This window comes from Misgurnus anguillicaudatus, chromosome 10 (genome assembly GCF_027580225.2).
Source record: "Misgurnus anguillicaudatus chromosome 10, ASM2758022v2, whole genome shotgun sequence".
Lineage (NCBI taxonomy): Eukaryota > Metazoa > Chordata > Actinopteri > Cypriniformes > Cobitidae > Misgurnus > Misgurnus anguillicaudatus.
The window spans coordinates 23,642,737-23,669,436 of record NC_073346.2 but is presented as its reverse complement, the minus strand read 5'-3'; the positions used below and the strand labels follow the sequence as shown (position 1 = coordinate 23,669,436).

Below are 26,700 nucleotides of genomic sequence, written 5' to 3'. Positions count from 1 at the left end.
CGCTCATAGAGAGAGAGAGGTTTATCAAGTCATTATAGCACTATTCATCAACCCATTCATCAAATTGAATTCATCTGCACAACACAAAATAAAACCATTTTCTTATCTAAATGATCACAGACCCTGAAGCAAAGAGTAGCATATCTCTTTTTTAAACTGCTTTTCATCTCATCTTTCCTGAATAATGCACAAACCCACATGAGGAAAATTAGCCAATACTGGCTAAATCTGCCGCATTTTACATATGTATATATGTAATATTAATGTGTACTGTGCCTGATTAAAGGGATGGTTCACCCCAAAATGAAAAAATCCAAAAATAACAAAAATTACGACTTTATTCAGCATTGTCGTCTCTTCCGCGTCTGTTGTGAAGCGCATGCGCGAGACTAAAGTCACGTGACTGCAGTAAAGCGGATGACGTACGACGCGGCTGACGTGTTATCTAGTGCACCCCAGCTGTTTTTTTGTTTAGTTCTGAGGGAACTGCTGTAAGCTTGAAAAAAAATTGCAAACATGTCTGAGGATAACACGTCATCCGCGTCACTGCAGTCACGTGATTTTGGTCTCGCGCATGCGCTTCGCAGCAGACGCGGGGGGGAGGACAATGCTGAATAAAGTCGTAATTTTTGTTATTTTTGGACCAAAATGTGTTTTTCGATGCTTCAACACATTCTAACTGACCCACTGATGTCACATGGACTACTTTGATGATGTTTCTATTACCTTTCTGGACATGGACAGTAAACCATAGATTTTCAATGAAGGGTCAACAAGATCTCTGACTAAATATAAAACATCTTAAACAGAACTTTATGCAAGTGGAAAATTGGTGTAAAAACACAAACAAACAATTAAAAACTACATCTTCAATATATCGATGATGTTTACAATAAAAATTTTTTAAATCACAGCTATAATTGACTGTTTCTATTTCTGCTGTTACAGGAAAGGGGTTTTAAAGATTATAAAGGTATGAAATAGATACAGTAGGTGGTGCATGACATTACAACTATTAATAACTATGACTTATATCACATGAGGTATGAATCACTAGTTTCTTAGAACATGACATCAAAAGAAGACCATACTTATGTTTCAAGGCACTTTAATGGTTAATTGTATTTTGGGTAAGGAGACTATCAAGATCATTCAGATGATAGACTTATTGTTTTGCAGATTTAGAATACAGATTGTATTCTAAGTTATTTATTTACTTGTATGGCCACATAGATCATACAACCACTGCTTTCACTAAGATGCACTTTCAAAAAGGTCCGCTAAAATGGGCCAGGTAAACACTACTGTGATGCACTTCTCTGAAACAGACCAATCAGACTTGGTATGCAAATTAAGTTAAACCATTATGCACAAATGCATTTTTCACTACATCATTTTCACAGAAAATTCTATGAACACTACTTGTCACAAATAGGGTAGAAAAATCCAAAGTAGAACAAGATCGCCGACATGTCATAGTCCCAATCCAACTGATTAAATTCCAATTTCTCATTCTTTAAAGCTGAAGTATTTCCTTCATCATGTTCCCCTGTTAAAGCGTGCAGGGGCCAGGGTCAAGAGCTCCACGCCTCAATGCTCAGTCACCAGTCAAACAGCCAGTACTGCGAGAGCGCGGCGGACAACATTAAAGAGATTTTATCGATGGTGAACCTGCGTTACCACGGCAACATGACACCTAGCCCTCATTACAGAATCTTCATATTTAATAGATCCTCCTTTCTGCTTTTTCGTTCAGAAACAAAACTCATGCATTATTAAGCACTCAACTACAATGAGCGGAGCTATATGACAATTTTTCATAGGAGACATCCAGCAGTTTTATCCTATCATCCTCTGATGCTCCCTGATAGGACTTCTATAATGCTCCGAGCCAAATCCCTTCTCATTTATTGGAGTGGCCCTTTGCAAAATCTAATTGAATGTGAAGTTTTATAGTATCACACCCATGCCAAGACAAAGAATGTGTTAGACGGTGTTAAAGGGAGGTTACTTATGCCTTTGCTCTGCATGAACATGACAGCTACAGACTATCCCCTTAGGGAATATCATGTACAAAGAAAAGTCTTATAAACCCTTTAAGTTTTATTAATATACTGTAACTAACACTTTAATTTAATCAAATACCTATCAGGTTGCATTAATGCAGATCAAGGACTCCCATGCAAACACATTCATCCAGTTATTCACACGAACACAATACAGATTTAGACGGTCTGACAGTACACATAATTCATATTTCACCTGAAATTTCATGTAGATAGTCCTTCTCTAATTGTTTTCTATGTTTAATATCAAGTTCATGACTCACACAACAGGAAACAACAAAGTGGGTTCCACTGTGATCATAGATGCACACTTCAAAGGAACCCATGCACACACGGTTTTCAACTTTCTTTCGGATACACGACTGACATATCTGTGTATCAAAGCATCTGGCACAATTGCATGTTGTGTTTACAGCCTTCCCCCCCAAAAAAGGGAGGATTTCAAAGCTTTCATCGGCTATGATGTGGCCGCACAGTTTCATACCATCGTGTGAATCCAGTTGTACTGTTTCAATTATTTCAAATTCCCCCATTTAGGATTTACTCTTTTACTCTGATCTGCTTGTAAAGTTGGATACAAGGTTGCTGGTAATGTGCATTGGCATTCAACTTTTGGCCTCAACGACATTATGAGCCAATTATGTGGTAAATTCTGACACTTCAATACTGCAAACAAACTTATACAAGATCAAAATCATAACATACAATGCATCATAATCTTGATTTTTGTATGCCATAAAAGGAAACAAGACATGCTTATTAGCCTCAGCAAAAGGTATTCCCTTTGTTTCTTTCATACACATACAAACAGTTTTCTGCTTTTTGTAGTGCTGACCCCCAACTGCTGTGAATCATTTCATCTAAAGTAACCTGGGGGTTTGGGCTAAAACGCTTTTATGATCACACACTTTTATGAGAGTTAAAAGCAAAATATTTTTTCCTTTCTCGCACAAACATACACAACAAAACACATGATTTCCAACCATCAGATATCAGAGGTAAAGTCAAAGCCCAGCGGTGTGACTCATCACATCAGTGGGAATTGACATTATGTAGCACTGGACTAAATTATCATTCCAAATTGAAGACAGTCTTATATCCAATGCTATAATTAAATAAGCCTTTGTGTTTGGTCACACTAGTGACAGGTGCCCAGATGGTCAACATTCTTGTGAGAAATGTATGGACCATTTTAAAGAGGCGAATTTGAATTGAGGTAGCAAATATGATGCAAATTGCAATTTAAAGGGAAATTTCATCGATAGAAACATTAATTCTTTATTGAAAGTGGGTCATATTTGTAGTCGAAATGTAACATAAATTTAGAATTTTGTGTCTATTTGACCGAGAAAATACAGAATGTGACTTTAGGGCGCATTTGTATGGAAAACTACAACTCCCACAATGCACAGCTCTGCAAGCCACTTCTATTAATCGCAACACCGCTCAGATATGCTATTGTGTACATAAATGCCACGTTAGTATAACAAAGAAAATAAAAACACTCACTTTATAATCAGACATCCGTTTATCCCTGCAGGCTTTAGCTGTCGCTTCCAGTTTAGGATTCTATGTATCCAGGACATCGCTGTCCATATACGGTACGAAGCTTGGGTAGGAGCAAGCTTCATCCAGTTTTTGATTTATTTTTGAGAGTGCTTTGCCAAACATGTATATTCCCAAAAAAGATAATGCCGCATCCTGCACACAAACGCATCCACCGCACAATTTGTATACTCCACAGACGCGCTAGCTCAGCACTTGTGCTCGTAAGCCAAAACACGTATGTGAAATAAACACAAACGCAAAGTACCTCTTCTTGCCTGGGAACATTCACCAAACAAACGTCCATATCCGGATCTGATGCAGAAATGTTATACAGAAAGCACACAGCGAGAGTACAGCCACTACAAGCTCGAGCCAGTCCGTGCTTCTCTACGCAGCAGAGGCCGAGGGTTGCGGCGTCTTCCCCGGGCTCCTCTACGCAGCCGAATCCCAGGCTCCCGTCTACTCCTCGGGCTTCTGTTCCTCCATCTGCCTGAGCTATTTGTTGTATTGTGGCTCATAAAGGTCACGAACAGCGGATTAGAGCATCCCGCTTGCAAAATCATCCTCTTCCATACCTTATCGATCACCTTCCGCTACTATTATAACATGAAGTCTGGCTCGCTCCACAACGTATGTTAGCTTAGCTTAGCATAAAGATGGTGGTTGATCGTTTATTCGTATGTGTTCGTATATTTTTTTAAGTCACACCCACTGATCTGTAATAGGTCTGTAGCATGAGTAAGTCCCACCCATAGCTCCAACCTTGGAAAAATGAGGAATGAGCGTTTGTAGTCTTACACCCTCGAAAAAGATACAGCAGTTTCTTCTTTCAATGACGCAAAATGACGATTTTAACATCATTGAAAGAAGGAAGTGCAACACTAGCCTCTTTCACACAGTAATTCTGGTGATTACCAGTAAATACAAAAATGTGCTGTTCACACACGCAGTGGCATTCCGTTATTTTACCAGTTAGACATCATTCAGACATCAGTATCAAAATACCGGTAAATTAGTTGAGAAAGCGGAAGTACCTGTAGCACGCGGCCAGCTCAGTGTTGTATTTGTAAACAATCCACGTCGTTCCTATCCACGGTCCGTATTTTGCTGTTTTCACGTCTGTGGTAAACAGTCGCGAAGTTGCTCATGACCAAACAACATTGAATGAGACGACGTCAAACTGAAAATGCGTTTTAAACAACAGTACTGTTTGCACTTTAGGCTTCACAGAGGGCGTGCTAAAGACATCGGCAATTCGGCGGTAAGCTGTTTTAACCATTTTGGTGAAGAAATGTGGACGTAAACTTCAGGTGTGCTCAACTTTCAAGCAGCATGTGTGTGAAAACGTCCGTAAACAGTGCGGGGGTAAACGCGTCATCTGTATTAAAACGCTATGATTCGCCCGAAGCTGTCAGCACGGTCTGACGTCGTCCGTTCTAAATGCCGGTAATCCTATAATTTTCGTTCACACATAGCGCTTACCGGTAAATTACTGGTAATCTTACAACCTGTCTTACTGGTAAATTGGGAGCACTGATTTACCGGAAAGGTTCTGTTCACACATGATCTGTTAACTGCAATTTACCAGTAAATTACCAGTAAAGACTGTATGTGTGAAAGGGTCTACTGAAATCAGTATTTCTCCCGTCTCAGGGGAAACTTAGGGAATGATGCACGACCATTCAAAAACATGACTGGGGTTCTAACGATACAAAGCTTAATGCAAATCGGTAAAGTGTCCCTTTAAGTTACATTCATTAAAAAATTTGTGCAAACAGGTAGTTGAATTTTTTATTTGCATGTCTAATGTCTCTCTCTCCTTGTCTGTTTGCAACATGCTAACATTTTTTCCATCTTAAAACATCTTAGCTGTCCTTCACATTTTTCCTCCCACTGTCATCAGCTTAGGGTTACAGATGTCACTCAGGCTTTTGGAACATTTTCTCTGAGTCTTATCGCCTTCTCTCGCCCTTCCTCTGTCTCTCTCTCTTTCATTTGAAGAGCAAGCCTTATCCATTTCAGACATCTTATTTTCTCGGGGGAAAGACATTGTCCTCTGCCCCACACCGAACCAAACTCATGTCTGTCTCTTATCTGCTACCTTTCTTTCACCCAAGGTTATCACGATGCATCACAACCCCAGGCTTCCCCTTCTCATTCCATTTCAAAAAAGCAGGCATTTTCCACGGCCCCCATCCTGCTCAATATTGCAACATTTTGTCCTTTTGCCAAAACAAAAAATACAATGCGAAGAGAACAGATGAAACCCACCGAGATGTTGTCTTTAAATCTCAATAGTATTTCCGTCTGTCTGCATGAGCGTGAAGAACTGGGACTGACACTGATTGGATGCTATCTGAACGTGTGAGGTCATTTGCATTTGTGTGCTGTTAAAAATGTATTTGCACAGTATCACTCCATCTCCACAGTCACTTTTATCGTGATGCGAGTTCACTTAGTGCTGTTCGGGGATATTGTGGGACATCAGCATGTTTATTTGATGGTCAATTACACCATTATTTCTTCTTCCATATCTGTCCTATATGCTACCTATACTTTGTCTTTCTGTAATTGCCTCTCACTTGTCCTCTATTTACTCTCTAGACACAACACTAGCTCCGCTTTCGGGTCCACATGTGACAACTGCCAGTTGCAACATGCTGTCTGTACAGGCCAGACAATGACCACCACTGTCAACCATCAGTTCCAGCAGACAAATATAAAAAGCCTTAGGACTGCAAAACATTAAAGCATCCTCCATTAATACTGGCACCCTTGATTAAAAAAAATGTCTTTATTGTTTAACCTTGGAGGGCGTTGTATTTTTGCACCAAAGAGCTAAATATTTGCCAATGACATTCAATTGTTCATGTCAAGTGTATTGTTTTAAAAATATCTTTTGGTTGCTTACCAGAGGATAAAACTGTGTGTGAAATTTCTATCCTTTACAGATGTTGCTTGTCACAATATAAGCCGGATGAGATCATGCCATGAAAGCCAAGGCAAACTGCGTGACATCAACTGACTTCATGTCAGACTGTCAATACAAGTCGGCTGCCCGCTGCGCAATTTATTTTCTGCCTTTCATGATAGTTGCATGTCAAATTGTACGATACTAGCCTGGTAAGATCTGTAAGGATCGTAATGCCAAGGCAGACTGTGTGACAGCAAATGTCTTTCAACTCAGACTTTACAGTACACGTTTTAGCTACAAGACTTTGGTCACGGTTGACAACGTTGCGATCAGTAGTGTCACCTTCAGACATCCTCGCTGACACATGAAATGGTTCAGCATCAACCAAAGCTAACCTTTGCACTGATGCTGGCAATGTTTTGTCTGGAAAAGAAAAACAAGAGGTCTGTCAGGGCTTTGGATTCTTATTAGTTCCTTATTGAACGGTTGTGATAAAAGCAGGAGGATAAAATACATGAAAAAGGCCATTCAAGAGCATGCCATACTAAGAATTCCTTTATGATTCCCGCAGTGAAATTACACATTGCTGATCACACTGCAGAGAAGTAAACAAAAACATACATTTGGAGGTCCTGATCCTCACAATGCCCCCCCCACCCTTGTTATTTCAAAAATGACTCTAGGAGCAAGGATGAAGGTCACTTCTCTAAAGGTTTAAACAGAAAGAGAAAGTAAGAAATAAAGAGAAGAGAAAGATGTAATCACTGACTGAACCCATTTGATTTTGAGAAAAGATGTGTGTGATGTTTGGGTAAACAGGCAGGTCTGTGCAAACACACATGTGGGTGTGTGATGGAGAGAGATCTTACAATCAGTAATCACACACCTCTTCGGTGTAATCCACATTCTTAAGGCAGCGCAGCAAAACAGATTTATCAGATTTATAGAACTCAGCTTGTGTATGTGAGACTGCTGGTGACAAAGAGGTCAGGTGTGTACACACATTTTTTTCTGACAAAAGTTAGCTACGGTACACTGATAAGGTCACACAGAGGTCGCAAAATGCCTCGGTAGTTGAAGTGGATTTAGTTCTTAAATTCTGAAAGGATTTGAAAGGTTTTACCGATCAATAAAAATGGTTTCAAAACAAGAAAGCAATCCACATATGTGCACAGAATGTTCTTCCAAAACACATTGTGTTCACTATGGTGAAGGCCAAAACTAAATTAAAACCTAACAGATGAAATCAAATCATTTCAGCATCATCTGGTTGAGATCACATTGACAGTTTAGGATTCAGAAGGATTTTCCTGGCATAGATAAAGTTTTGCATTATGCCAAATGAATCAGAAATAAGATACATTTTAACTAAACACTGTTTGTGACAAACTTCGTGTAAAGTCCGACAATACATGTGCTCCACCACAGAAAAAAATTGTTATTAACCACTCATTTTACCAAATTTGAATGATTGAAAAACTGCCAAGACAAGTAAATGAAATAAGTAATCAAAATCTTGGAAAATCTGGCAAAACTCTGCTCTCAAATGCTGGGGACGTGTCCGCTGTCAGCGCAGAAATGTGACACTCCTTACCATGTTTGAAAGATTCGCGCACAATGTAATGCTAACAGGAGTTAATTTACAGGCTGTGAGTCCGAAGCAGAAAGAATTATGATAATGTCGGTCTTGTCTACATCACCAATCCCAGGAAGTAAACTGTTGCCTATAATCTGTATGTTTGTTCAAGAAAAGAGAATTACGTTGGAGACAATAACTCATGTCATTGTTACCTTTTGCATATCCTTAACATGTACTTATACACACCTACACACCAAAGGAAACTGTGAAATCCTGAATCGGACAATAGGTGCTCTTTAATGGTGTAACTCCACAATTCAGTACTACATAGTTCATAGTCTTTGTAATGAGAAATACATTTCTAACGTTTACAATGTGTTTAGAAACAATTCTCTGAAGTAACTGCTTTGTTCAAAAAGTCAGATCGTCTCATCGTGCTTCTTAAGACATGCCAACCGATGGCTTAACATAAATCATCGCATTTTACACGTAAGCTTATGGAGTCCGTGACTGCTTGAGTGGATACTATCATTTAGACAAAAAGTCAGTTTTTAATTAAAATTAACTATTTACTCAAATATTTATGCTAGAAATATATTTTAAAGGTGCCATTAAAAATACATGCGAAAGTATTTTCGCTGGGATTGTGATGGTGCGTTTACACCAGCTGCGGTAGAGGCGGCAAAAACGCGCTATTCGCGCATAGTTGGAGGCTTGAACAATTGAGTTTACTTGCTTCATTCGCGCGTGAAATAAGCCGCGCGTGAAATTCTAGTCATTCAAGGCAATCACATGGAAATTTGCGTCATTGGAAGGGCCTTTTGTGACTCTGCTGAGACGACGCTCGCTTCATGTAATCACGTCAGTACAACAGCAAGGTCCTGATTGGTTAACGCAGCGCGGAAATCTGTTGAAGTTCAGGGCTGCGTTCAGCCCCGACAAAACGTTGCACAACGTTTATTAAACAAAAAACGATAATGCATTGAACACTCTGTTGTGATGACGCAAGAGTTGCAACTACGATAGCTGAGAGGCCATTCTTTGTGTTCTTTTTCAAATGTTTTTGAAGCCTGATGAAATCGTTATAAATGTGTGTTTAATACTGTAAAATACCCTCGATCTTACAGTCACTGACCTTGCCGCCCAGAATGAAAGACAACATTCCAACTGTAACCCATTGAGCGAGCTGTCTCTTTACTACCGCGTGGTTTTATACATCTTGCCGCTGATTGGGCCGACATTTCTGACACACCCACCAAACACCTGTTGCACACCGTTGCACACCGTTTCCAGGAAACATGTCGTTCAACCGGGAAACCGTAGCAAAACGTTGTGCACCGGTGTGAGATTGAACGTGCCCCAGATTTTTCAACTCGCCGCAAGATGCCTAATCGTGTCTTTGCATTGACTTAACATGTAAATCACCCACGCTTGCCGCCTCTACCACTGCTGTTGTAAACGCAGCATCAGACTTACATGTCTATGTTCTTAAAGAAATACTTAAAAACGTGTTTTTCAAATTAGATACAAATTCTGATGAAATACAAGTGATCGTTCGCATTACTGATTCCTTTTGAATTCATATATAGTCTAGTTAAACAGAACTCTGGGTTGAAAGAAGCTATAAATCATACAACATACTATATTTTTGTAATAAATGATCTGAACTAACACCATGACACATTTAGGGTGTAAAGCCAAAATAACATCAGTGCAAAAACAATAGGGTTTCAGTACTTTCAGACACTGAAATCTTTAGGCCAGACCAAAGGCAAGACCCACTTAATAACCCTACAATAATAGAACATGCAGACAGACAAAGACATTGAAAAAGGTGAGGGAACAACAATCTTACAGTTAGAGAGGTGGTGATGCAACAATACAACAAGGAGAGAGAGGAAAAAAAGAAAGGAGTAAAAGAAGATGAACAAAAATGGAGTCTGATTCACTCTGGTGGAGATGTATACATTGCTTTCACTTTTCCCAGGAAAAGCAATCTGGGGGTGTGAGAGTGTGTTTGGTCACCATAACCGAAAGGACAATGAGAAACAAACTGCAAGACCCATATATCTATATTGATATATACAGTATGCATTTACAGTAACATTTCAAAATGTAACCTTGATATAGAATGTACATAATATGTTGATAGTGCTTCTTAAGGTAGAAAGCTTATTAATCACAAAAACATCTTCACAAAATGCTTTTATATTATATATTTTTTTTTATTTAAGCCAAGAGATGCAAAGGTCAGTGGGCTAATATTAAGTGCTCACCCAGTCTTTCTCCAGGGGTAAAATGCCTAAAGGGATTTTGAGCTTTGACTGTGCTCCTATAAGCTTTTTATAGATAAACCCTCTCAGTTAAACCAGTGCGCCAGACTCCCTTCAGTTTGAACTCAGCTCAGCCTCAGTTTATAAACTGATCCCCAATGTCTGACTGTCAATTTTTATGAGTCTGACTGACAGATACTTAACCTGGCAATCTAACCACCCCTACTCTCTTTTTAAATGACATTCAAACACTCCTAAATTTTACAAGCTAGGATATATACCATTTTAAAATGTCATTAAATATAACTTTCCTACTTCTTAATATGCATAATACATTACACAAACTGTATCTCAAGGGCTTGACATAATGGGTAAGCTATCTTGAAGCACCTCAAAGAACACACCAGAAGATGATGTTCGGTCTACGCAAATTATATCTGACTTGACTTTTCATGAAGCATGTCAATGCTCTGATGTGTGCATTAAAGATTGTAAAAAAAGAGGGCTCTTAGCATTGTTACTATAAATCAGACCATTAACCAGATGAGTACGTGCACTGAGGAGTGGAACATAAATCACATGATATAGGTTCAGTCTTTGACTGTATCTCTCTCTTTTCTTTGTTTCTGACTTTCTCTCTTACTTTTTGAACAAAGTGCCACTTGATTAATGTTGTGTTGTATAATATCAATGAAATGCAATTACCAGGCCTCCTTTTTTTTATTTTAGATGACTTTGTATTGTTTATGTTTCATTTAAGAAATATCTACTGTATGGGTTGTGATGTACAGTAATTGTTAGTTATGATGTAAAATAGTGTGCCTATCCATAAGGATAAACTGCCAATACACATGAGTGATTTTAGCGAAATTAGACTTATGAGGTGTCATGAAACATTTTGATAGCAAAGTAAGAGAATCAAAATAAGAAGCATACAGTTACAAACATCTCTTCATGTTCTATTTTGCACATGATCTCAAATGACATCATACAAACCAATTTAGTTTTTTTCCACATTTAAGGTGAAAATTTTCATTACCGCAATGTGTCCATGACTGAATTTGGGTTCTTTGACATGGTATATTTATAATTAAAAAATAAAAAGCTTCGGTGCATGTTATACTATAAACATTTACAGTAAAGAAACATGTGGTATTTGGTGATCATTGGTAAACGTAGAGACAATAATAAGGAAAAGAAATGTGTTCAAGACCAATTTTGTCATCCTCCACAACAATTTTCAATCATTGTTTAAGCCCTTAATGAACTAACATTTTCAAAAAAAAATTGTTGGAAGGGACATAATTGACTGTGACACACAAGATGGCTACCAGGTAAGCAGTTCATATTTTTTCTCGCCAGATAAAAGTTGAAATTTTGTTTGTCATAGTACCTAGACAACTTTTTAGTTTTCATTACCGACACATGAGTTTGTAAATGCATATATTTCATGTAATATCATGTTGCGGTAATGATCATTTTTGATAATGATAATCTAAAAAAAAATTAAATAATTTTATAGGAAATATTTTTTAAATCCTCTAAAAATAATGGTTATAGTAAGTTCAGACCTTAATCTTATATGTGCAAAAAAAATTGTCTTCAAGTGCTTTTTAAATAATCTGATGCTGGACACCTGAGAATCACCCACATGAACAGCATATATGCGTTCAAGAAAGAACCTTAAAGAGAACCTTTTTAAATGCTAAAGAAACAATGTTATTTTGTGTATTTGGTATAATACAATGTGTTTGTGTGGTTTATGGTTAAAAAACACATTATTTTCCACAAAGCGTGCATTTTTGTAGCTCCAGATTTCACTCTCTTCCTAAAACGCACGGATTTGAAAAGCTCTTACCCTGATTCGCTATCTAATCTGTACATTGTGATTGGTCTGAATACCTCTGACGTTAGCCGGAAATGTAACGCTCCTTATCATGTTTGAAAGATTTGGTCACAATGCAATGCTAACAAGAGTTAACCTACAGGCTGTGAGTCCAAGCGGGAGGAATTATGATAATGTCTGTCTTTACTACATCACCAATCCCAGAAAGTAAACTGTTGCCTATAATCCTTGTGTTTGTTGTAGTCCAAGAAAAGAGATTTAAGTTGGAGATGATAACTCGCATCATCATTTACTTCGGGGTTTGTACCTTTTGCATATTGTTAACATTTACTTACACACCAAAGGAAATGTCAAAACGTGAATCGGACAATAGGTGCTCTTAAAAATACATCCTCTGCTGTAGTTGAGTGTAGTGGAGTTCAAGGTCATGAACTGGTATAAAAAAATGAGTACCCCGACACCTGTACTCTCAAAAAAAAAAAAAAAATAAATAAATAAAAAGAAAAAAATCTGTCACTTTCAAGAGGTATAACGTTGCACCTACAGGCTGCATATTGGTACCTCAAAGGAATGTATTGGTGTCATATCTTTATCTACAGGATATGGTACATAGGACCTTTAAAGCTATCATCATCCAGGGGCCACTTTTATTTTGTTCTTTCAGAGAGTGTAAAAGCCCAGAGCTAAATACATCTTTGAATTAAACAATGCTTACTGTATCTTATACATTAATGCATGAGTACTGTTTGCCTATACAATTTTATATACTGCATAATCATATACAGTGTTCTTTCATAAACTAATTGAAAGAAAATAAATTGATCACAAAAACAGTAGTTAGTGAAACTGCTCCACACCACAATACCTTTCCGCTCTCCATTCACCTCTGATCGATCCCCCTTATTACAGAACAATGTTTAAATTGCTAAATCCAGCACAAAAAGCAACAGCCTTGTACAAAATTGAACTTTTTTCTTTTTCTGTTGTCGGTCACATGGCCTGCTTTGAAGTGCACACCGTAAACATAGTGAATCTGCTCCCCACCACACTACCTCTAAGCGTTTCCGCTCTCCATTCACCTCTGATCGATCCTCCCTATTACAGAAAAAAGTTAACTTGCCCTTTTCTTTCTCCTAAATCCAGCACAAAAAGCAACAGCCTTGTACGAAATTGAACTTTTTTCCTTCTCTGTTGTCTGACACATGGTCTGCTTTAAGAAAAAAGCTGGTAAGCTATTCTTTCATGATTCTTTCATGATGGAACTCAAAATTGCTCTCTTTACAAACCTATAGTACGTGGACTTCAGACTTGAAATTTCTTGAGATGTTACTGAATGTATACTCTGGTATTTTACCTAACAACTTCACATATTCTTAAGGGCATTGTGATGTTTTTACAAAAGTTTATCTGGTCCCCAATTGCAGTACCCAATCAGAGGTTCTCAAAGTGGGGTCCAGTGGTATCCTCAGCCAGGGGGTCCGTGAAATTATTTGTGTTGTATTATTAAAAAGGGAATTTACATCTAAGAACCATGTCAGTATTGCTACTGTTCATTTTATGAAAGCTTTTAAAGGGGACAGAGAATGAAAAACCATTTTTACCTTGTCTTTGTTGAATAATGGTAGTCTACTCACATTCACAAACATACAAAAAGTGCTAAACATGCTAAACATCTCAGTCTCATAGAAATTCCTCTTTTAGAAATGTCAGCCAGAAAACAGCCCAATCTGAAAAACTGATGCTTATGACATCACAGGCATCTAACTGCCCCTCCACTTTAAAATAATTGGCTACATTTTTTGAGTGGCAGCAAAGTCAGCCAATCAGTAATGAGATTACAAGTTAAGCCAGTAGGGGGAGCCAAATAGGTGCAAAACCAGTTGTTTAAAATCCCCCACCCTAATAGAGCTATCTGAGAGAGGTTTTTAGGAAGCTTCTAAGGCATTACAGACCCAAAAAAAAAAAATGTGTCTACATGTCACATCACAGAACAAGGATAAATAATCCGTTCAATCATTCTATGTCACCTTTAAGATAATTTAAAAAGTATAATTGTTGACTCCAAATGTAATTTGAACAAAACAACCCTCCTAAAACACACAAGTTGAATTACTATGAAACAATTGTAAAAAAATGCTTTAAACTAAGAATGTGCTTAGTAACTGTTAAAACTTGGACACCCCCTGTAACGGGTCCCTGGCCGCAAAAAGTTTGAGAACCCCTGCACTGTTTAAGTAATGTCGCAATTTAATTTGACTTTTAACAACAGAATTCAAAAGATTCTTACTATCTTTAAAAAATACTATTATAGACACAGTGTGTAGACAAAATCATCCTTTATAAATGATACATAATGTTCATTTTGATGCTTGCTGCTTTCATTCTATTAGTGAGCCCAAAATAGACCTCTATTGTGCATGTGCACACCCTGTTCCCATTAGGGAATAACACCACTGGTCTTTTAATGAAAAGATTTGATCAATTCAATCAGTTATATTGTTCGGTGCACACGAACCGGAGCTTTATGGCTGAAAACCAATCACAAGATCTGCCGAAGTACAATTCTAATCAAGACAGCTTTTTGAGAAAGTAATAGGTCTGTTTTCATTACCCAAGCTCTTCTCCCTTTAGAACAACAGCTTGGGTCTGGCCAGTAAGGATATTACTGAAACAAATCAATGTCGCCATCTTCTGTTGCTCTTGATGAACAGCTACATTTTCTCGACTGTAATAGTTCTTTCTTTAAAGGGGTCATATCACAATACTTTTTTAAAATGTCAAATAAATATTAGGTTTTCCCAGAGTATGTATGTGAAGTTCAAAATACCATAATGATCATTTATTATAACATGATAAAATTGCCACTTTGTATGTGTGAGAAAAAAATGTGCCGGTTTTGGGTGTGTCCTTATAAATGCAAATGAGCTGATCTCTGCACTAAATAGCAGTGCTGTTGTTGGATAGTGCTGATTAAGGGGCGGTGTTATCCCCTTCTGACATCACAAGGGGAGACAAATTTTAATGACATACTTTTTCCACATGCTTGCAGAGAATGATTTAACCAAAACTAAGTTACTGATCTCTTCACATTTTCTAGGTTGATAGAAACACTAGGGACCCAATTATAGCACTAAGAAATGGGAAAAGTCAGATTTTCATGATATGTCCCCTTTAATGTGATAAATCCAGAGTCTGCATGAATTAATCAATGTAGTGCATATATATGAGCAATAGAAAGAGCAAAAAGCAAATCTCTTACTCTTGCTTATTATAAAATACAGTAAACTTCACTTCAGGCTAAATTTGGAAGTCAATGTTAATGTTAAGGGGTAAGAGTCTGTCATCTTCCTGTAGGCTTTGCATGGGCAAAGTGTCACAAAAACACTATAACTTACTGTATATAAACAGGGGATCTCTAAAATTTTTACTTTTTTCAAGCATCACCCCAACCCATTGTCCGCAATATTTAAAGGCCCCTTTCTGCCAAATAGACCCACTGTCTGTAGATAAAGCTTGGTAGGCCTATACAGATATTCCAAAAATATCCAAAACATATTTTTACATAAATACTTACATATTCTTAAACATACAAATGTGACATAGTGCAGTGATACAGATCTTATGTAACTTACTTACATACGTTCTTGAAGTTCTTTCTTGACACATTCACCTCTGTCTGGATTACTCACTTGGGGCCTAGACAAACGCTGAAGTTTTCGTTGATGCGCTTCACGTTTTTCGTGTCACTTCTGCATACCTGCAAACTGTTTTTAGCAAAAAACAACCCATCCTTGAAAAATAACGTTCGTAAAAAATTCGTTTGAGGAAACTGTTCAAATTAACTTGGCTGTAAATAGTTAACTATTCTGTAGATTTATTATAATCAACTCAATAATGCATGTGCGTTGGCCTTTGTGCAGGACTGCGCAGGCCGAACGGAGTATGACATCACAGTCTCGCGATTCTTCAACCACAAAGAAATGGCTAAAACTGAGCCGAATAAACAATTTCTAAAAGAAATAAGAGAACAGAGCACTATTTTAACCAATATTAAAAACAAAAAGAGAAAGCAAAAGTGCATAGGAGCCACTCTTTTTACATAAAAATGCTATTTTACCACTGTCATAAATCGTTTTCCTTTTCATACATGCTTATGTAGTTTCTTTAGTTTTTTTTTTTTGTGAGCTGTATTAAAAAGTTGAAAATTCTGCTCACCGCAGACAAATCCCAATGCGCTGTTGAAATCACGTGGTTACAGATTCTCTGACGCAAAACTTACGCGACTCCTACCGGTCATCCGTCCATGTGAATGTCGCCGCAGCTCTTATAAAATCTAATTTGTCAGGTAAGAAAGCAATACTTGTTCAATCTGTGGTGACAGCGCAAGTTGCTTCGGCTTCATTACAAGCATGCATTTAACTGAATGAATATATACGTGGTCGCAAATGTTCTTGTTGATGTTGACAGTTTCATTAGCTAAATGTGATGGCTCCACACATCGGCAAGGTCAGAATAGTCTTAAGTTCAGTGTTAAATAGTAAGTTAATTCAACTATCTTACAACCATAACTGATCCTAATGATGTTTTAATACAGTATTAAGTTTGCCTCAGTAGTTTCTTGTTAAAAGCAACAATGTTGGTAAACTAGAAATAGTTGGAATTAACTGTTGTTGTAAAACAACACTATGTATAAAAGGTGTCGTTCTATTTATAACCATATGTGTTGAGCTGTGATGTTTTCTAAGCTAAGACTTTTCATACGTTTCATTCATTTGTACGTCCTCAGGTCAGATTTTGAAATGCTTTGATTGGTTGTACAATACCAGAAGTCCAAAATGACCACCAGGCTGCTGTGTAGATGGGCACGACTGTTACCTCGTTGCCCTCAAGCTACTGTGGCCCCGGCCCGCTTACAGGCCCCCACAGTCCATTCCACAGAGCCAGCGTGCCCGATGTCCTCGTCTTGGCTTCGGCTTTCTGCTAGGCATCTCTGTCAGGGCAATGAATTGGCCAAAATGGAGGAGACACCGATCGCATATGAACACACAGAACTAGTTAGACTGGTTGAAAAGGCAGCAACTCCACAGGAAGTGCTTCAGTTGTGGGCGGAGCAAGGTGGCTCTGCCAGTGATGCTGCCAGATGTCTGGTGCAGCTGAGCCTGCGGGTCGTGGAGAAAGGTGGGGAAGGAATTCTGCAAGATCCCCGCTGTGAACACATGCTGGAGACCGTGAACTCTCAGGTAAACATGACAACCAATTTGGAGAAGTCACTTGAGATAGAAGCAGTGGTAGACCATCATTGTTCTTCTCTTCCTTCCTGTTTCACTCAGGTGTCTTCGGTATGGAATGGAACTCTAGTAGCTCTTCTGCGTGCTCTCACTATGTTGGGTCTTCCTAATGATGCACCACTACTCCGCTCTCTCCAGAATGAAGTGCTTTGGAGGATCCGACGCCTCACCTACCGTCACCTGGCCTACCTGGTGGACTGGGTGGCATTTCAGAGCAGCAGAGGGTGAGGTTCACATGCTTGGTCAAACCTTATTGTAATCAAAAGATTTTGAGACATTACAAAATTAACAGTTTTAAATGTGAAATTATTATATAATTAAAGGATTAGTCAATTTTCTTAAAAACAAAATCCAGATAATTTACTCACCACCATGTCATCCAAAATGTTGATGTCTTTCTTTGTTCAGTCGAGCAGAAATGATGTTTTTTCTGGTAAACATTCCAGGATTTTTCTCATTTTAATGGACTTTAATGGACCCCAACACTTAACAGTTTTAATGCAGTTTAAAATTGCAGTTCCAAAAGGCTTTAAATGATCTTAAACGAGGCATAGGGGTCTTATCTAGCGGAACGATTGTCATTTTTGTCAGGATGAATTAAAAATATGCACTTTTAAACCACAACTTATTGTCTTCCTCCGGTCCTGTGATGTGCCAGCATGACCTCACGTAATACATCATCACGTCAAGAGGTCACGGATGAGGTATGCGAAACTACCGCTCTAGTGTTTACAAGTTTGAAGAAAGAGGACCGTTCCGACGTTGTTGTATGTGGAATGATACTAATTAATGTCTTTGTGTCAGTTTATTGTTTAAAATGTAATACGTGTCCTTTCCACGTCATAACGCAATTACATGAGGTCGTGCTGGCTCATCACACAGCCAGAGGAAGAAGAGAAGTTGTGGTTTAAAAGTGCATATTTTTATTTTTAGTTATTAAAACTGTTAAGTGTTGGGGTCCATTAAAGGCCATTAAAATGACAAAAAACCTGGAATGTTTTCCTCAAAAAACATAATTTCTTCTCGACGGAACAAAGAAAGACAACATTTTGGATGACATGGTGGTGAGTAAATTATCTGGATTTTTTTAAGAAAATTGACTAATCCTTTAATAAGAATATAAAAAATACACAGCTGTAATATGTCTCATATTGTCACAATATGTATCTCTTTTAATGATGAGAGTATTTTTTGTGGTGCATGATTTAACAGGTGTATAGGATCCAATTGGGATATATATTGAATGTATTTGTATGTATTAGATAATCTATATTTTTTGTTCAGTCAGTGAAAAAAGGCAGTTTTGGAAAAATTGTTGTTACTATTATGTACTGTTGTTTCTACTTATAGTTGATTATTTGTATTTGTCTGGTATATGTATTTAAAATAAATCATGATGTTAATACATAGGCAGGAAAAAACTGTCTCTGACACTTTATATTTTAAGTTTTAAGGGCTAGTAGGTGGCGAGTTTTGTTATATCGTTTGGTTTTGATAGGCAGGAAAATGAAGCTCTAACCACAACCCTGCTGAAGCACCTGGAGCTGCGCTGGACAGAGCTGAGCGAGCCTCGCACCATCACCATTCTCATGAGCCGGGCTGCACTTCTGTCCCCTTCTCTAATGGACAAACTAGAGGATAAGGTGAAGTCTTAAATATATTTAGCCCCCTTTAAACCAAGTTATAAACAAATCAGAAAAGCAAACATTTATCCAGAATTTACTATTATTTATTTATTTGAACATTGCCATTTATATCACACAAACTGCCTGCAGATGCTTCACGAAACCCTGCATGTTTTATTAGGTTTGTGTTAAATGTAACTCTGAATTTTATCTTGTGCTCTCCAGGCTCTGGAATTAGCAGAGAATTTCAATGCAGAGGATATTCGCAGGGTAACATTTGCACTGGCCTCCCAAAACAGAAGGTCCGTTCCCTTGTTACGAGCTCTCTCATATCACCTGAACCAGAAACCCACCTCAGAAATGAAAACACCACTACTGCTCGACATCGCATACGCTTATGGTCAGCAAGATTTTATATTCAATTTAATAAAATAAATATTTAAACATAATTTTTGCTTGTTGCCGCAGGTTACTCAACTGATCTCATGTAATTAATTTAAGAAATATACATCTTTTAAAAATGCAAAAAGTGCCTGCCTAATTGTGTCTTCTCATCTTTTCTTTTGGGAAACAGGTAAGCTGAATTTTCATCAGACGCAGGTGCTCCAGAGAATAGCTGCAGAGCTCTTGCCTAGGTTATCAGATTTGAGCTCCGTTGATGTCACGCGCTGTGCCAAGTCTCTTGCTTTTCTCAAGTGGCTCCACCTACCTTTGTTTGAAGGATTTGCACAGGTTAGAAATTTCAGATTTGTACAAATCAGCACTGTGCACACATGCCACCTTAAAAAAGATTTCCTGTTGTATTGGACAGAAGAGTGTCTTCTTTTTGATTGTAAAAGGTATTCTTAAAGGGGACATATCATGAAAATCTGTGCTACAATTGGGTCCGCAGTGCTTCTATCAACCTAGAAAATGTTAAAAAGATCAACCCAGTAACTTAGTTTTGGTAAATCGTTCTCTGCAAGCATGTGAAAAAGTAGGTCATTGAAATTTGGCTCCCCTTGTGATGTCAGACGGGGATAATACCGCCCCTTAATCTGCACTATCCAACCAAAGCACTGCCATTTAGTGCAGAGATTAGCTCATTTGTATTTTAAAGGACACATTTTTGCTCACACCTACAAAGTGGCAATTTTAACATGTTATAATAAATCATCTATATGGTATTTTGAACTAAAAATTGACATATGTACTCTGGGGACACCAAATATTTATTTGACATCTATAAAAAGTCTTGTGAAATGTCCCCTTTAATATAGTATTTTAATCGATCATCCTCTCACAACTCTCTTTGTATTTATTTTTCTCTCTTTCTAGCACTTTGAAAGCAATAGTGATAAATACAGCACTCTGCAGGTGTGTAACCTCCTTATGTCGTTCGCCAAACTCAACCTTCAGCTCAGCAAAGGGGAGGAGTTTTATGCAAAGGTGAGCAATTTGAGTGATAACATTGTATTGTGTTGTGTTTGATAAACAACAATGTGGTATGTGTGTTTTTTTTTTATAAGAATTATATGTTATACATGTATGTTATTGTATGGGTGTAGGTACACAAAGCTTTGGAAGGTTCATTTCAGACTTTGGAGCCTTTTCTGAAAACAGATGTCGTATGGTCACTGTGCGTGCTGAACCAGGCCAGGCCTGATCACATCTCCTCTGTTACAAAACCTGGCTTTCAGAAGAAACTATCAGGTGTGTAGTACTGAAAATATGCTAGGACAAAAAATCAGATAAATGTTGACTCTTTATTTCCAAGGTTGCAAGGTCACACTCGGATGCAAGATTAATATACTGCTATTCTTTTCTAGAACATTTGGGGGCAGCATAACCTCATCAGTTCTGTTAAATGATTTTCCTTACCTTTTCAACAGGTGGCAGTGTGGGTCGAACAGAGAATTATCGTCTGAAATTGCTGCACATCTCAGCATATGCTCAGCTGGAGCCTATAGGGGTTGCTGCCGTCTCTTCTCCTATTCTGCTGCCAGCTTCTCAGGTGAAAGCCGATTCCTGCACCCCTCTGCAAAGTGACCTACACACAGCCCTCCAGAGCCTGACCAACAAGAGGACACAGGCCCTCCGCACTTCTGTCAAAACAGTTTACGGCTGGACTATAGGTGAGTTATTAGAGATTTATTATATACATTTATATTATTTGACTCCCAAGAACTGTTTCACGAATATCATATCATTGACATAGTCAAGGGAAAGAATCATTGGTTTGATTCCAGTTCACAGTCATCATTGAGAAAATTCAGTGAATAAGCTGGTTTGATTTTTCACCACAGATGGAGAGCTTGTTGTAGATTCAGAAAATAAGCCGATTGACTTGGAGAACTTGAAAGCCCCTTATTTACCTGGTGGTGGTGGACCTGATGCCTTGCCTGCAGGGTCTCGACGGTGAGTGTCAGGACATCTATGTATGAACAATGTTTTGACCGATCTGACAAAGTTTCTGACTGCGTGAATGTGATTGTTTGTATTGCAGGATAGCATTTGTTGCTTGGGAGTTTCCAAACTTTTGTCTCAGGAGTAAAGATCTTTTGGGACGCTTCGCCATGCAGAAACGCCAACTACAGCTGGCTGGTTTTATAGTAGTGGAGGTGAGAGTCAGAGGATACGCAAAGAAAATATTTTGGTTAAATTTCAAGTGTCATGCAACTTATGCATCTTTTCATTGCCATTAAAGGATTAGTCCTTTTTTTTTAAAAAAATCCAGATAATTTACTCAAAACCATGTCATCCAAAATGTTGATGTCGAGAAGAAATTATGTTTTTTGAGGACTTTTATGGACTCCAACACTTAACAGTTTTAATGCAGTTTAAAATTGCAGTTTCAAAGGACTCTAAACGATCTCAAACAAGGCATAAGGGTAATTTTTGGCAAGAATTTTAAACAATAAACTGACACAAAGACATTAATTAGTATCATTCGACATACAACAAAGTCAGTACGGTCCTCTTTCTCCACACTGGGGCGTAGGGGTGGGCAATAAACCGGTATGATAGTAATTACCGGTATTGTGTCACGCCATGATATGGATTTCGCAAAACCGTTGATACCGGCGTTACATATTTTAAATTCTATTTTTGCACTTATCAGGGTTCCCGCGGGTTGTTACAAAAAACTAACCTTCAGAAAGTTATATCTATGGCCTTAAAACGCCCAGATCTTCATTCTATGACTTAAATTTAACTTTATAAATGTTATTTTTTAAGACCCCGCGGGAGTTTACCCAAGTCTTAAAAGTCATACCTCCGTTCCCGAGATGCGCTGTCCACAGAAACGCAAAACGAAAAGCTCCGATCGCACTTCAATCCATTTTTAATCATCATTTTTTTAAGAGGATGCACATAATAGTGCACGCAAATCCTGCCAAAGACTATATTTCAGGTGTATACAGCGAGTTTGGCGAGAAACAAGCCCGTGGCTTACCTAAGCATTACCAGGTTCTGAAACATAACAGGACCCAGAAGCGAACAAAATCAACACTGCTTTATTGAAAATCAACTTAAACAGTCGGACTGTCAAGTCCCAAGGCACCAACAGCGCGTCAACAGTATTATACATTTAGGAGGCTTTTTTTACCTCACTGCTTCAAAGGCGTTTAACAGTGTTACTCCCTTTTCACTCAGATCTGCTCTCTCTACTGCGCCCTGAACGCGCTCTCCAGGTAAGCGATTGGATGACGGAAAGCAAGAAATTACCGTAATAAACCATAATTTGCCAAAAAGTGCAATTTATCTTCTTTTAGGAACCATTCCTTTTTTGATAGCGCAAATGGTTGAGGAGTTACGGTTAAATGAATAGCGCTTTCAGAGTGCTTTAGCGCAGTGGTTCTTAACGTTATTCCTCGAGGCCCATTGCTCTGCACATTTTGTATGTCTTTTTTATCTGACAGACTCGGTTCAGTTCATTGAGATCTCTTCTAATGAGCTGATGATTTGAATCAGGTGTGTTAAATAAGGGAGACATACAACATGTGCTGGGCAGTGGGCCTCGAGGAATAACGTTAAGAACCACTGCTTTAGCGGATAACGTAAGCAACGTACCAAACACATTAAAAACAGCCTTTAATGGTAAATTTCGTTTTCTTAATGCAGATTTATTAATTAGAGAGGCTATTAAACAATACATAGTGCATATTTACGCATAAAAACGTATGAGTGGAGTGTTTTTGGCAATCTGAATCTGCTGGTTAATTAAATTAAATGCAATTAAATGCATTCATTAATGCATTCATTAATGTTGTCAGGGATTAATAATAATTTAAAGTGAGATGGCATCTCCCATCAGATGTTCATATTAACAACAAAAAGAAAATCTTGTTCTTTGTATATTTATAAATCAAACAGACACAAGATATACAGCACACAGCTTTAAAGTTGTTGGACGTAGCGTAAAACATTGTAATAAGGCACATAGCCTACCAGCAAATGACCATACTAATTTCCATATTTTCATACTTTTCATATTAGTGACAATACGCATAAGAAGATGAGTCCACCCATCCACACAATGGCGCTTTGAAAGGAAAAAATGGGAAAAGATAAAAAATCATGTCTATGTCCAATCCCTCACTTATTAGTAACATAAGGTTAAAAATACAAATTTTGTTTGTAATTAAGGTTTACTACAGTGTGACTCCAAAATGTTTTATCTCATATGGCGACATACCGTAATACCGTTATACCGGCTAAAGAGTGAAAAATACCTTGATATGAATTTTTGCTCATACCGCCCACCCCTACTGGGGCGTAGCTTCACATACGCCATCCGTGACCTCTTGACGTGATGATGTATTACGTGAGGTCGCGCTGGCGCGTCACACAACAGGAGAAAGACGAGAAGTTGTGGTTTAAAAGTACATATTTTTTATTTTTCTTGCCCAAAATGACAATCGTTTCGCTAGATAAGACCCTTATGCCTCGCTTGAGATCGTTTAGAGCCTTTTGAAACTGCAATTTTAAACTGCATTAAAACTGTTACGTGTTGGGGTCCATTAAAGTCCATTAAAATGAGAAAAATCCTGGAATGTTTCCTCAAAAAACATAATATTCTTCTTGACTAAACAAAGATAGACATCATCATTTTGCATGACATGGTGGTGAGTAAATTTTCTGGATTTTTTAAGAAAATGGACTAATCCTTTAATGCTGTTGAATTGGACTGCTAGCAAATAACTAATGCCCTTTATTTAAAAAAAAGGGTAAGTATGATTACACTCTTTATGATAATAATGTATATTATTATCTAAGTAAAAAGGTCAATTTTGTCAGCAAACTTTAAGTTTTCAAAGTTAGGTCCAGGAACCCCCAAAATTTCTAACAAACATTGTCATAGTTTTATTTTTATAGTCTTCAAATTTGTGTTTATCTCTCCATTCCTGCTACATTAACATCAAGTTTGGAAACAATATGTTGTCTATAACATTGGTTCCCAACCAGAGGTCAGGGCCAACAGGGGGGCCTCAGCAGATTTCCAAGGGGGCCTCAAGATGACTTTAAATTATTACAAATTTGACAAAACACGCATTAAAATAAGCTTAAACAAGCCAAAATCAGGATGTTTCATTTTTTGGCAATTTTAGTAGTGAATATACATCTGTCTAGTCATTCCAAGTTCTATTTAATTTTATGTGGAGAAAATTGAGTGAGTGGGGGTCCTTCACATATTGTTTTGGGCAACTAGGGGGCCATGAAGTGAAAAGGATGGGAACCACTGGTCTATAATATCTCACATATTAATTGATCCAACACAATTTAAGTGTTTTATTCTACATAAACGTATATAGATGAATATATACTTAAGGAAAGATGTCCCTCACAAACAGTTCATCATGTTTGGGTATCCTTGGCATCATGAAATTTGAAAACCTCTGCTTTAAATCATGACTAGTTACTTTAGGGAAGTGGTTCTTAAGCTGGGGGGTGTGAGATGGTGCCGACCGGGGGTAGTATTATGACATTTTTTAATTCATCACAAATTCTGTCCAATTAAACCTCAGAAAAATGCAGCTACAGTACTAACCAACCACACTACATGTATAACTTAATATATTTAGTTAAAATTTTTCATGTATTTTCTTGGGGGTGGGCTGCGAAGGATGCACCCTAGACAAGGTGGCACGCACACCGAAATGTTTGAGAACCAGTGCTTTAGGGTTAGACAGTCAGGATTAATAGTACATTTTTTATTCAGTTTTTCTGTTTTAATCATACTGGTGAAGTTAGCCTGATTAGCTCTGCTCCTATTGTCATAGCAATTACATGGCAAGTAGTCCCCCTGGCTTTAAGGTTATAAATAACCACAGTAATACAGAACTCAAGGTCTGTCTGCTGCATGTAGGGCAATCCTGTTAGCCTTCTGCTGCCCAAGGTAGAGTAAGATAGAGTTGAGTTGACTGAACTCATCTTGACTCCAACTGAGCTCAAGTCTGATGTACTTCTGCCATTAGATCAGGGGTGGGGAACCCTGGTCCTGGAGGGCCACTGTCCTGCAGAGTTTACTTCCAACCCTAATTAAACACACCTGGAATATCTTGAAAGTCTTCAGGATCACTTGGAAATGAAATGCAGGTGTGTTTGATTAGGGTTGGAAGTAAACTCTGCAGGACAGTGGCCCTCCAGGACCCAGGGTTCCCCACTCCTGCATTAGATGAAGTAACCATTATTTTGTGTGTGTGTTTTTAACTCTGGTTTGAACCATTGTGGTTCTCAACATACTCATTTGTCTCAACTCATGGTGTGTCCCCCTGCAGGTGCCGTACTTCGAATGGCTGGAGCTGAAATCTGATTGGCAGAAAGTTGCGTACTTGAAGGACAAGTTGGGGAAAGCGGTGGCTGAGGACATGGCTAAGTGAACCGAAAGACCAACTGTTGGTCAGAATTGTCGTCATTTTCAGTGCTTTTACAAAAACGGCAAACCAGCACAGGCTGCTGATAGACATCATCAGATGAAGGCCAGTAAGGTATATGGACACATGCATAACAGGGCAACCACTTGAGCGGACTCAAGTCCAATGATCCAACTGAACATCATACTGGAGTACAGGTGTAAAAGTGCCTGGGAGCTGTATGAAAACACAACTGAACTTTCAGATATGAGCAAGAAGTTGTGAAGTGAGGGTGTGCGACTGATTTTACTGATCTGATAACCACAAGAGAAACAATCCAACAGATTTTTTAAATTGCTTTCAAAAACAGCTTGACAAGCATGCTCTCTACTTCTAATAATAAATTAAATATTATGCTTCTCCTGTTTTTGATATGGTTGCCTAGACGACACTTAGGGCTTTCCTTGTTGCCAAGGAGACAGTTGTTAAGATAAATATTTATGGAGGAATTTCTCAGAAATGAGACTTGGGTACTTACTTTTATTGCGGCTAGTAAGTACCACTCTGCAAATCTTGTTAACAAGTAAAGCTGGACAATAAAATGGGTAATATGGGACACCAATTCAACTTGTATCAACTCATATTTGTTAAAAAGTGAAAATATTTGTGACAAGCAGAACATATTTATCAGATTAAATAACTTCAAGAAAATCTTTATACTAGACATT

The 26,700-nt window shown here is 38.1% G+C and overlaps 2 protein-coding genes across 3 annotated transcripts in view; one reads left to right on the top strand and one right to left on the bottom strand.

Moving 5' to 3' along the window:
• The window catches only part of znf804b (zinc finger protein 804B), a 161,946-nt gene extending 145,784 nt beyond the window's left edge, over nt 1–16,162 (bottom strand). Inside the window, exon 1 of the mRNA XM_055210156.2 lies at nt 15,863–16,162. Coding sequence (XP_055066131.2) covers nt 15,863–15,892 — 30 coding nt within the window. The 5' untranslated portion in view covers nt 15,893–16,162. The remainder of the gene's footprint in view (nt 1–15,862) is intronic.
• Nucleotides 16,163–16,429: 267 nt separating this feature from the next.
• Nucleotides 16,430–26,594, top strand: tbrg4 (transforming growth factor beta regulator 4). Of its 2 annotated transcripts, none has more exons than XM_055210152.2 (12): nt 16,430–16,571; nt 17,013–17,466; nt 17,557–17,738; nt 19,013–19,157; nt 19,365–19,539; nt 19,714–19,871; nt 20,457–20,567; nt 20,687–20,831; nt 21,011–21,253; nt 21,425–21,536; nt 21,625–21,739; nt 25,898–26,594. In XM_055210152.2, exons 2-12 carry the CDS (start codon nt 17,062–17,064, stop codon nt 25,997–25,999), a joined length of 1,893 nt encoding a protein of 630 aa, XP_055066127.2. In that variant the 5' UTR covers nt 16,430–16,571; nt 17,013–17,061; the 3' UTR covers nt 26,000–26,594. The 2 variants fall into 2 exon arrangements, with proteins under 2 accessions (XP_055066127.2, XP_055066129.2); XM_055210154.2 differs by lacking the exon at nt 16,430–16,571 and adding an exon at nt 16,606–16,732.
• Nucleotides 26,595–26,700: the final 106 nt, after the last annotated feature.

Bases quoted from the DNA above. Each gene is read 5' to 3' on its own strand.
- tbrg4 (XM_055210152.2), top strand. From the start codon at position 17,062: ATGACCACCAGGCTGCTGTGTAGATGGGCACGACTGTTACCTCGTTGC. The intron at 19,540-19,713 runs GTCAGCAAGATT...TTTGGGAAACAG, and splicing joins CGACATCGCATACGCTTATG to GTAAGCTGAATTTTCATCAG. The intron at 21,537-21,624 runs GTGAGTGTCAGG...TTTGTATTGCAG, and splicing joins TTGCCTGCAGGGTCTCGACG to GATAGCATTTGTTGCTTGGG.